This window comes from Lepisma saccharinum, chromosome 7 (genome assembly GCF_977018435.1).
Source record: "Lepisma saccharinum chromosome 7, izLepSacc3.1, whole genome shotgun sequence".
NCBI classification, from domain to species: domain Eukaryota; kingdom Metazoa; phylum Arthropoda; class Insecta; order Zygentoma; family Lepismatidae; genus Lepisma; species Lepisma saccharinum.
Window position 1 is genome coordinate 79,239,335 of NC_139235.1, and position 12,221 is coordinate 79,251,555.

Sequence of the window (12,221 nt, forward strand, 5' to 3'; positions counted from 1 at the left end):
AAAAATTTGAATATTTGTTGAATAACAAAAATAATGATGAAAAGTAAAGTTCCTGATAAATATTTTATGTTCATTATTGTAAGTAGTGGTGTATATAAATCTTTAGAGGGCCCTCTCTGATTATGTCGCCGTCGCCTTGTAATCAATAGATCGCGGGTTCGAACCCTGGCATCGTAGCGCGATGTGCTAGCCACTCTGCCATGGGGGCCGGCTTTCGGCGGAAATAAATAGCCATCATTGGCCGATACCGGCAGTCACACGAAAGACAGAAGTGAAGAGGATAAGTATAAATGGCTGATTCCCCTTCGCACTTGAACGTAGATAAAACAAAACTAATTTCACAGTGACCTTCATCCCTCTTTTTCCAAGAACTCTGCAACTGACCCGGCGTTAGTGCGGTGGGGGGTTGAAAACATCCACCTATCTTACCACCCCGAGCTTCAAGCAAGAATTGGCAATGAATGGTTTATTACCCACAGCATTAACTAAGCAGTTACAGGCCTTCATAGTCACGTTTGGGTTCAGCTTTCACTTACCCATGCCTTTGATCTTACCATCTGCTTCCCAGGAGGGTGGGGATTTTATGCAGTGTTTCTAGGAAAATCTATGTAACTTCCTGTGCTGGTTTTCCCAACTGTCACAAGGAAGGGTGAACGAACTTTTAAAAAGGGCAAATGTTGAGATGAGCTGTTGCCTTTGCTCGCTCTTCTAGCCACTGAAATTCTTTAGTATCGGATGGTATCGGTAAAAGAAAATCAACCAATACTCACCGATGCCGATATCACCAGTATTACCGATACATCGGTATCGGCTCAGCCCCAATTATTTTGCATCTAACAGTTCCAGTAATTATTATTTATTTATTTTTGGTCTTCAGCTTGTGTTTCAACTTGGCAGTCCATTTTAGGTGACCGTAAGCACTATGCATCTCATTGTTTGAAAAAATGACGTCACATGAGATACAAATTTTCTTCATCATGTTTCAAAGATTGAAAATATAGGAAAAAGGATCAAAATAACTAAAAATTACCGAAATATGTTGTTTTATGTAAAGTAAATTAGCAAATATGTAATATATGTAATATGCTGGTAAATATGTAACATATAACTTATGCAAAATGATGTCAGTTACATAATTCATTGACATTTTCGTGTTCAAGGTATGTATCTAGAAATTCGGCTATGCTGCTAAAATGACTGTCTCCTTATCTATGTTCCAGATTCTTGAAATATCAGGTGTGTGTCCATATCAAGCATTCAACCGTAACTATTATAGTGTCGAAAAATAGGATGGCACGTCCACTTTGTGACCACGTTTGTGTACATCACGGCATACGGCACCTTCCGTCTGTTTATTGGTATGTCTGTATGTTCTATGCTATTGGGATTAGTTTTGTGCCTCTAAATCTCATGAAGTTGCATTAACTTTCCAGGGAATGGTTGAGAAGTGGCTGATACTGGTAGAAGAGTTTATGATAGCCTCAATCAGAGACGTGATCAAGTTGTCAGTGGATGCTTATGTTATGACGACACGTCAAAAATGGGTTCACGAATGGCCTGGCCAGATTGTAATATGTACCTGCACAATATATTGGACTACGGAGGTTATTGAAGCCATTAATGAGGGAACTCTAGATGTAAGTGCATATCTTCGTTTAATTACAGAAGTAATTATATATATATATCACCTGATAGGTTTATTGTTTGTTTAAGTTATGTCTGAAGGTAATTGTGTGATTTTAGATGCCAAAGAATGATCATAATTTAGTCTGAATTGACAAACTATTGTTAATTTTGGTTATCAAGGGTATGATTCAATTTTTGCTTCTGCCACCACCATTCCTCCTAAACCAACTATAATTCAGCAGTGTATAACATCTGTCTGCATCGATCCAGCTGTGTTCTGGAAGTCCTAGCCATTTGACAAATAACTTGTTGCCTTTTCTATCCTCAGAATTTACGACTTTGTTTTTCCACCATGTGTTGTGATTAAAGCATTGGATCAAAAGAATACAGCCAATAGTTTGCACTCTTGCCTTTGATGGGAGCAGTCCTAGGTTCCATCCCCAGTTGGAACTAAAAGAATTTTGGCCTTGATCCATCATCGTGATCAAATCTAAATGAGGAAAGTTTGTTATCAGTCCACTTTATCTCAATTGGGATTGGACCTATAGTTTAAATTGGGATTCATAACAGTATAACGATGTGAGGAGTTTTGTCCCTCGCTTTGCTTTGGTTTTAAGGCACCAAGTAACAGTAAAAGTGGATTTTTCTAGAATTTATAGCTCAAATGAGAGCAGCCGGATTGCAATATTATTCTACTTTTTAATGTATGAAGAAAACAATAACGATTAAACCTTTTCTTTCGTTCATTACAGAAGGAAACTAGAAAAATAACTTCACAAAATTAAAGGTTTACCCTGATTCGCTGGTGACTCTTGGTTTACATGAGTAAACCCAATACAAAAGTTGACGCCAGAACTTCGGATTATAATATAAAGATAAAAAGCAAACTCTCAGATATTTATAAAATAACAAAATTAACTTTTTTACTTATGAATATCTTGCCGGCTTTTAGAAAGAATTAGCACCATGTCAATCACTTTTCAAACTTTAGAGGGATTTTTCATCAAAACCAAGCTTGTGGGGATTATAACTCGAGAGCTCTCGACACTAAGGACCACTTCACTAAAAATCCTTCTTGATCCATATTCTATTATCGTTGAGACTCGGAGTCTTGTCACTGGAGAAATTCTCTACAGACTGGCAATTTCAGTCTCTGCGGACACAAACAAGGATACCAATCTGGATTCGCACTGGCTGTGACTTTTTCATAATAGCCACCATGACAATCACGACGTGTAAGGAAATACAAGTTCTGTAAACTACTGCGCACAAACTATCGACAACGTGCTTGACCAGTTAGCACTCTGTTCAAGTAATAAATTCTTAACTATAGCATCGTCCACACTTCCAGTCTTTGTGAACTCACTTTACACAAGTCCAATAAAGTTTACTCACTTCTGCTGGTCACTGGCGAACTTGTATGTTTTACCGTTCAAAACTCTCGGTGTTAAAATAGTTCTTTTACTGAAAATAAAATCATGACTGTCATCTGCAAAACTTCTACAGATTCAACGTTCACTCCCGCGTGATCTCTCTCCCGGATATCCTTAACACCAATTAAACATTTCTAGTGTTTCTGCAAACGACTGCGGACTAGCGTGGTCTTCCGACTGAAAACTCTACTATAACTCAGCCAGAAAAAATGTTCATGGAGGTCTGCAAAACTAAACAGATCGATCACTAACTTGCTCGACCACTTTTCCATCAGAAATCTCCACGCCAACTGCAGCAACTACGCACCGAAAACCACGAGCGCTTATTTTCCTTTGTCTACTGGACTCAGTTTATTCTCTCTAAAAGGGGTGTCTTGATTCTTTTTCGTCTTTCTTTCTGGAAGGATCTGTAAGCAATCGGTTACAACAGCATTTGCCTCACTAGTGATTGAACCCAGGACCCTTTGATTGCAAGATGACTGTGTTATCATTACACCATCAGACTCAGAATAGTGAGGACAATTGGGAGCTACTTGAAAGTAATAGTAGCACTCCAATCTTGAAAGCCAGAAAAGCAGCCATGATGAGACTTGATGCTCTGGCCTTCAAAGGTCTGTTGCACAAAGGAGTTTTAGAACAACAAAATACACAAAACTGTAGCTCTTTTCACCTGTTTGTGGTTTTCACTTAATACTTTATTCAATTTCCTAACAGGAGTACCATGAACAATGCAATCTTCAGATTGACGACCTTGTAAAACTTGTGAAAGGCAAATTATCTTCTGGGGCCAGAATCTCTATTGGTGCTCTAATTGTGATTGATGTTCATGGTAAGTAGACTTAAGAGGGGTAAACCAGAAAGTAAGTTTATCTGGTATTGTTTGTTTTTCTTAGTTACATCAAATTGTTTACTCAACAGAACATATGAGTACCTTCTCTGTCCACGTACTTGTTTGAATAGTGGAACGGTTCTGATACCAATCTATGTGTATTTTTCGAATAATAATGCATCATATTTAATATGTAATACTGTTGTGGAATTATTATTAGGGCTGAGACGATATCGATGCCGATGTATCACTATCGAAAAGTATTGGTTTGGACACCTGCCGATATTTCCGGCATTTTGGTCTTTGACGGACTGCGCAAAAATGCTTCTAGACACTTTGCCGAATGTAATTATCCTGGAAATTAGGCAAAATTCAAACTTTATTTTTATTTTGCATCAGTTTTGTGTGAAAAATTCCTCTGGGTGGGCACCTGGTGGGTGCAGTGTTTCCAACCTCATGAGGGTTTCTCTGAGTCCAGGTTTAACATGCCAAATCACAGGTGTTCTCTGGAATTATTCGTCACACTTCAGTTTTCCGTTTCATTCTCTATTGGTTGGGGGAATTTAGTTTCTGACTTGATGTTGAGGGTAGAAATGTGAATCTTTCGCCACAGTGTATCTCACCTGTGGTGGGGTTGGCTGGTCTGCTGGTGATTGACGATTTCCAGACTTGGAAGTCTTTTGGGGTGGTCGGATAACATTTGGAGAAGTGTACCTTCTTTAAAAATTGTGTTTGCTCTCTGATAAAAGCATTGATGGAAGATGTGATTTTAATTTATGAAGAATCAGATGTGGATATCTTGTAGGATTTCTGATTGTTGACTTAACATCATGTAGGTAATATAGCTGTGGTTATAGTGAGTACCAAATAAGTTGACAACTTCTGGATGTCTTTGCTGGACCATCATATTTCCTAACAAGAGAGCAACTTCTAGTAAATCAGAATAATAAACACCATTATAAATTTTTGCACTGTTGCTAGTCAAATTTTAAAATCTTTAGCAATATGGTAGAATCAGCCAGATATTTAGTGTACAGTGTATGTAATAATTCCCGCTGTTACCTGCAGAGCCTTCTTTGGGAGACCACTCCGGAGCAAACTCCAATCTTGTATTAATTAAAAAATTAAATGTGTTAAGATCATATTTGAAAGTGTGTTGCTTTATGCTGCTTGGAATCATGGCTTTCTTAGATCGTATTTGCAAGAAGAAAAAAAGGCTGGTGCCTTAATTATTTTAAGTTTTTTCTACCCCTGCTTTAGGAAATGGTGCTTTCTCATTCTCTTGAGTGTTCCAATGTGCTTTTTGCTTCCTATTTTTTATCAAGTCATTTGCATGTTTTGATTGTTTAACGAACTACAATATTCAGTGGTTTTAAGTAAATTCATTTACTAGTCTGTTGTTCGGAATGTTCAAGAATTGTTTGAGACTGACAGTATCATAAGCATGTAGGGTATTGTAAGTTTTAATGTGGTGCTTTATAATTGTCGTCACAAACCCCAACATGAGAGGTTATTACCAGTGTAAAGAAATTGCTTTGATTCAGGGTAAGACATGTTACGCATCTCCCCTTGTTGCATGGTTCGTATCCTCCGTTGCATTTGTCCACATGGAGTTATTTGAGTTATTTATTCAGGAAATGTGCAGTTCCAATATCTCCTGATGGCTGGGTGACAATCTAGATATTTTGTAGTCTTTATGCATCGTAGGCCCATTGAACAGTTTGCATTGTTATTTAGGGATTTGGATTTCTCTTATTTAGTTTATTTTCCTGCCACTTTTGACTAATTGCAATGATGAGGATGAGCGATGATAAAATGCAGCTGATGAAGGAATGCTCAGAAAGAACATATCTGCCCAGGCCAAGATCAAAATGCCCAGCCACTGAGCTGGTAAGTTCTTTACGGGTTTGTCCCATCTCTTGAGAAATGCCCTCTTGCACTGAAGCTCAAACCAATTTCAACAGATTCCAAGCCTCTCAGGTAATTTATTAAATGCTTCAGTGAACAATACTAGCCTGTTCAGTGAAAAAACACTTAAGACAAAAGATCCATTTTTGCAGCAAATAGGTCTTTGTTTGTTATTTTAATAGCAAACATTGCAGACATGATACACATGTTGTATGGTCAGTGTTTACAATTTTTACATATAGCCAATGTAAAATTATACTGATATTTTATTTAGTTGATTCAATGTGAGTTAAAGCAACAGAAAATTGCAGTTTGTGACTTATGTGCCTTTTCCCAAACACCCTAGAATTGTTGCCACTGTAGTGGAAGGATGGACAGATAGGAATTTTAATGTATTAATGATGCTCCATGATGAACCTGAATGGTTCATCCACCTCCGTAATTAATATAGGTCTCCAATTGTTTTTTTCTGAGTAATATAAACTGCTGATTTAGAATTTTACATTATAAAATCAAGGTATGTGAGTTACTCCTTTATATTTGAAAATAACAAGAAATTTGCATTAAATTTCAGTTTTTTAAAAAAAAAATTAAATTTTTTTTATTTTATTTATTTTACACCCATATATGCATGTAAATATGAACAGATACCACTCGTTAATGGTTACCATTCCTGCTGCATTTTCTCTTACTTGTACAGGGTGTCTTACTGTCTACAATTTCATATAAACAAAATTCCCTGACTTTTCCATGCCAAGTCATTGGGGCAATTAGTGTACATGAACATGTCCAGAAGAAGGTCACTAGCTTTTATCTTAACACACTTACACATAGGGAAACTGAACAGCGATTGACTGTTTGGTGGGGAGAGGGAAGTAAGTAAGTGTCAGTGGTGTCAGAAGTCTATTGTTCTCAATATTCTTTTGTTTTCAATGATCATGACACTTGTAGTGCAAATAATACATAATTATAGTATATTTTAGTCAGCACTTATAGTGGTTTAAGTCAATAGCTGGAACACCAATCACAAATAATTAGACACGAAAACCACTACTACTAATTATAATAATAAAGATACTTACGTTAGATATTATTATTATCATCATCATCGGGCCTTTTTTCATGTTAATAAAATGTTTTTAGCTTTATTATCACCTACAAGATGCTGCTACAGTGTACCATTGTGTACTGCCGGGAAAAAGCACATTATTATTATTATTATTATTACTATTATTGCATCCAAGTGTTTCTGAATTGGCAACGTTTGCCAAAGTTCCTGAATTGGAAACCTTTGCCAAAGTTTCTGAATGGGCAACATTCACCAAAGTTCCTGAATTGGCAACCTTCGCCAAAGTTCCTGAATTGGAAACCTTCGCCACAGTCCCTGAATTGGCAACCTTCGCCACAGTTCCTGAATTGGAAACCTTTGCCACAGTTCCTGAATGAAATGAAAAACGTTTCTGCACCACTGGGTTGTCAATTCAGGAAATTTGGCGAAGGTTGCCAATTCAGGAAATTTGGCGAAGGTTGCTGATTCAGGAACTGTGGCAAAGGTTGCGTATTCATGCACTGTGGCAGAGGTTGCCAATTCAGGAACTGTTCTTCTGGAACTTTGGCGAAGGTTGTTAGTATGATAAAAGTATACACCAGTGAAACGGAAAGTAAAATTCTTGTGGGTATAAATGTGTCTGACAAATTTACAATTCATGATGGGTTAAGAAAGGGAGATGCATTATCTCCATTGCTCTTTACTTTTACCTTAGAATATGCTGTTAGGAAGGTAAAATAAACTCATGAAGGACTAAAATTAAATGGTGTGACTCAGTTGTTAGCATATAAATAATGCTAAAATATTTTTCAAAACAGCTAAAGTGATAGGCTTGGAAGTTAGCAAACAGAAAACAAAATAATATGCTTACAGGCTGAAACCAAATATTAGGTAATAATCAAAATCTAGTTATTGATAACAACTCGTTTGAATCAGTTTTCAAATTCAAGTACCTAGAAGTAATACCAACAAATGAAAATTATATTAAAGAGGAAATAAATTGCAGGCTTCATTCAGGAAATGCATGTTACTTCTCTCTTTCATCATCTCGTATAATATCTAAGAAACTAAAAGTTAAAATATACATAACAGTATTATTACCTGTAGTATTATATGGCTGTGAAACTTGGTCCCTTACATTGAAAGAAAAACATAAATTAAGAGTATTTAAAAATAAAATCCTTAGCAAAATATTTGGACCTAAAAGGGATGAGGTGACAGGTGAGTGGAGAAGGTTACATAATTTAGAACTGCACATCTCCACAATGTCCAGATATTATTAGAATAATAAAATCAAGAAGACTTACGTTGGCAGGCCATGTGGCACGAATGGGAGAGGAAAGAGGAGTTTACAGGATTCTTTTTTTGAAACCTGTTTGTAAGAGACCTGTAGGAAGGCCGAGACAGAGATGGAGGGATAATGTGTAGATGGACCTAATGGAAATCGATAAGAATGGAAAGATTGGATTAATCTTACCCAGGGTCACATGGAAGGCTTGTGTTGCTGCAGCCATAAACCTTTGGGTTTAAGAAGGCTAGAGAGTTAGTTAGTTAGTTTGTGTTAAAACAATTTTCAAGTATCTTTATCGGTAGGTGGGAATCAGTGCGGGTATCTTCATTGATATCGGTATCGGCTCAGCCCTAGTTTCTGTGTGTATTCTTGTTCAAACAGTGAAATAGTGAGAGTTGATTTCCATTTTGCAATACTGTAATACATAACCAGCACTATTTTAAGAGCGTTTAAGTGGTAGTATTGATTGCAAGTGCTATTGACTCAGTGCTAACTGTAACAAAAAAATAACATTTGAAAATATTTTTATTTATTATTTTTTATTTAGTATATTCCTGCATTCCTGGTTGGTTGATCTCTCACCTCGGGTGAGTGAGTGAGTAGAATCAGGTGGGATTGAGGCTGGCAGTCGGTAGGTAGGCCCGGGACCTCAATGGGCTGTTTCACCATGGGTTATTATTATTATTTTCCTGCATTTATTTTCTAAGTAATCAATACAGGCAATATAACATGGTTTGTTTAGCTGACATTATATTTCTCACAATCTTGATGACACAAGAAGAGGCATGTGGCCACCACATATCCACGTTGATGTCCTTTTTAAGAATTTACAACTATTGTTGGGCGATATATCGTCTAGACGATATATCGCGATATTGAAAAAATATCATCCATTCAATATCAACTAGGCAATATATCGTCACGATATTTTGACGATATATCATCATGATACTTGGTGCTATATATCAGCATGATATTTTGGTGATATATATCATGTCAGCGATATATCGTCACGATATTTGGCAATATATATCGTGTTGGTGACATATTGTTACGATATTTGGCAATACATATCGTGTTGGAGACATATTGTCATGATATTTGGTGATAATCATGTTGGCGATATATCGTCACAATATTTTGGCAATATATATCATGTTGGCGACATATTGTCATGACATTTGGTGGTATATATCATGATGGCAATATATCGTCACAATATTTTGGCAATATATATCGTGTCGGCAATATATCATCATGATATTTGGTGATATATCATCACAATATTTGGCAATATATATTGTGTTGGTGATATGTCATCATGATATTCAGTGATATATATCGTGTCAGTGATATATCATGGAGATGATATATCGCTGATATCATGATATGGAAATAATATCGAATCGTATCATCTGTGATGATATTTTCTTGACTATATATCGCAATATCAAATTTCCGATATCGTCCATCCCTATTTACAACATAGAAGAGATATTTGGTGCCTCTTCGTGCATTATGAAGATTGTGAATTTCTGGAAGTTTTTCTAGAACTATATAGCTGAAACATCATGTATTAAATAAGTAATATAATGTGTCAAAAATACATAGTAATGTACATATGTGAATCCTTACTATACATTTTTGACACATGATATTACTTATGTTTTACATAATGTTTCAGCTAGGCTGATAGGACAAATTGCGGAGTATTTTATTTGTTCAAAGTGGTAGAGTCCAGCACAGATATTTCTGCCGTGCGATGCGCGACAGAACTAAAGAAGCAGTGTTGCTAATGGAGCAGATAGAAAAATCGCTGTAGTGCGCCGATGCACAGCTGTTACGTACAACAAGGAAATTAGAGAATTCAGCTCTATCTAACGTTGAGTTTTAAACGTCATGCATTATACCAGGACTAGGATTAATATGTACTAACAAGTGGCTTTGTATGTAGCTACATACATATGGACTAAAAATTCGCAAAATATGAACTAACACATACGTAAAATTACCAAAAATGCTGCAAAGAAGACTTCTTCATACAATTCCTTATTTGAGTAATTTCAAACAAAATTAAAAAATATTATTTTTCATTGCATTAATGCACTGGTGGCGTTCTAACTGTTCACTCCCAAAACCCGTCTACGCTGGTACGGAACTGCAACAGCAGATAACAACATGCCAACGTGTTAAACAGCGACAATTTGACCACAACACTCCTCCTCAATCATTATTATTATTTCCTCTCTGTGATCGGCGAAAGTCGGTTGCCTTTGTTCTACATTTACAAAGGATGCCGGCTTCCACAACAATAACAAGTACATATACTGCCACTAGACGATAAGCTGCGCCGCTTTTTGCTATGAACCAGGGCCGGCGCTAGTCATTTTACCTCCCTGGGTGGTGACGGTAGATGCCGCTCCATTTCGACCCCCCCCCCCCCTGCCATTACGCAGCAACGTGAAATTGAAAATCAATATATTCCTAAGTAAAACATCAAAATATAAAATAAATAATGAGACTTCTTATGCTATTTCAGTACTATTAAGCGCAAAAGAATATCTCGCTCGACCAGTTTTCAATAGGCTTATTTTTTTCTTCTCTTCAAATTTTGCCGCCCTGGCCGGTGGCACGGTTCGCCCTCCCCTTCCACCGGCCCTGCTATGAACTTGGTCACCCATCCAAGCATGGCAATTTTAACATAGAAAACAATATACATCGCATTAAGCAGCAAATATGACAGCCTCCTCTTCCTCCACCTAAATCCCATCTTTTGCAGCAAACGTCGCAAACTCTCTTGACTTCCCGCAAAATGTATGTCCGCCTGTAATTTGACATGCAATTTTTTCAATGTCGGCACTTCATTTTCACGCAGAGCGTAGTCGTATATGCGCCTACGGATAACGTTTTCATGGAAAGCGTCCACTGACGATTTGGTCGCTGGTCTTTGTCGTTCTTTCCCGGGAGTGTGGAATGATGTGGAGGGGCCTTCTGACATCTCAAGAGATTGTCTTTCGTTCGTGATAGCCTTGATTGTTCGTTCAGGAACTCCAGTCGCAGCCGCTGCTCTCTTGCCCAAATGCTGTATTGGGATGCTAACACCTTCACTGGCTTCCTTCTTCATGAACTCGTGCACGTTGCTTAGAATTTCCCGAGCTTGGCTATGCAAGGTTTTTGATTTCAACTTTGACAGAACTGGAGGCATTATGGAATTTAACGTTCGTTAACAAACACACACTTTCACATACACACACACAATACACGCACACAACGTCAAACCGGTAAAATACTTAGTATGAAATAAAAATATGGTGCTTCCAATCCAACAAAACTCACCGTCATTTTACCTGCCTTTCCCCTTCCGTGACAGAAATAGTGCTTCATTATTACATTTTGCAACACTAGTCACTAGCTAGCCAATGAACATGCACTGAATAAAGGAAGCAACCACTATGCCGTGCTATATTGCCACATTACCGTCCCTGCCGAACGGTGTGAACCGAGAGCTGGAGCGCTATTCAATTGTTTTCAATGATGTTTGTGCGAGTGTGTCCAGGAATGGAATGACAATATGGCAACAATAGCGAAGGTTTTCGAGCAGGGTAGAACACGTGATACTAAGAGAGAGGGAGACGAAACGAAAATTGGTATCTACGCAACGGCAAATTTATGTGTGATGCACTCTAATTCCATGTTAGCTTGCAACACTGTACACCATCAACTAGGTGCCATATAGAAGTTAAACACACAGGGTCAACTGAAACAGCTGGTCAAGGAGGTAGTTTATGTTGCGGTCTGATTTCTGAAGGTGCGGAAGGTGTTAGCTGCAGAAATCCATCGCCAGGTAGTTGAAGTCCATGGAGACAGTTGGTGAGTCATCAGTTAAGAGTATCATGGCCTCTAATGCCATATTGTTGCTGGGTATGGCACAGTTCAGGCCATTTGCTGCACCTTGTTGTCTTTGGGAAAATTCCCATGATGAGAGATTGGGTCACATTTCACTCCAGAATGAGATGCCTCTTGTACTTATTTTCATTATAAAAAATAAGATTGCACAAGAGTCATTAGCTCTGCATTATTAATATG

General features: G+C 37.5%; 1 protein-coding gene across 2 annotated transcripts in view; it reads left to right on the forward strand.

Annotated features, from left to right (window-relative positions):
• The window catches only part of Dnah3 (dynein heavy chain 3, axonemal), a 266,334-nt gene that overhangs the window by 101,823 nt on the left and 152,290 nt on the right, over positions 1-12,221 (forward strand). For both annotated transcript variants that reach the window (XM_083125480.1, XM_083125481.1), the window contains exons 22-23: positions 1,434-1,637; positions 3,774-3,888. In XM_083125480.1, the coding sequence (XP_082981606.1) occupies positions 1,434-1,637; positions 3,774-3,888 (319 nt within the window). The remainder of the gene's footprint in view (positions 1-1,433; positions 1,638-3,773; positions 3,889-12,221) is intronic.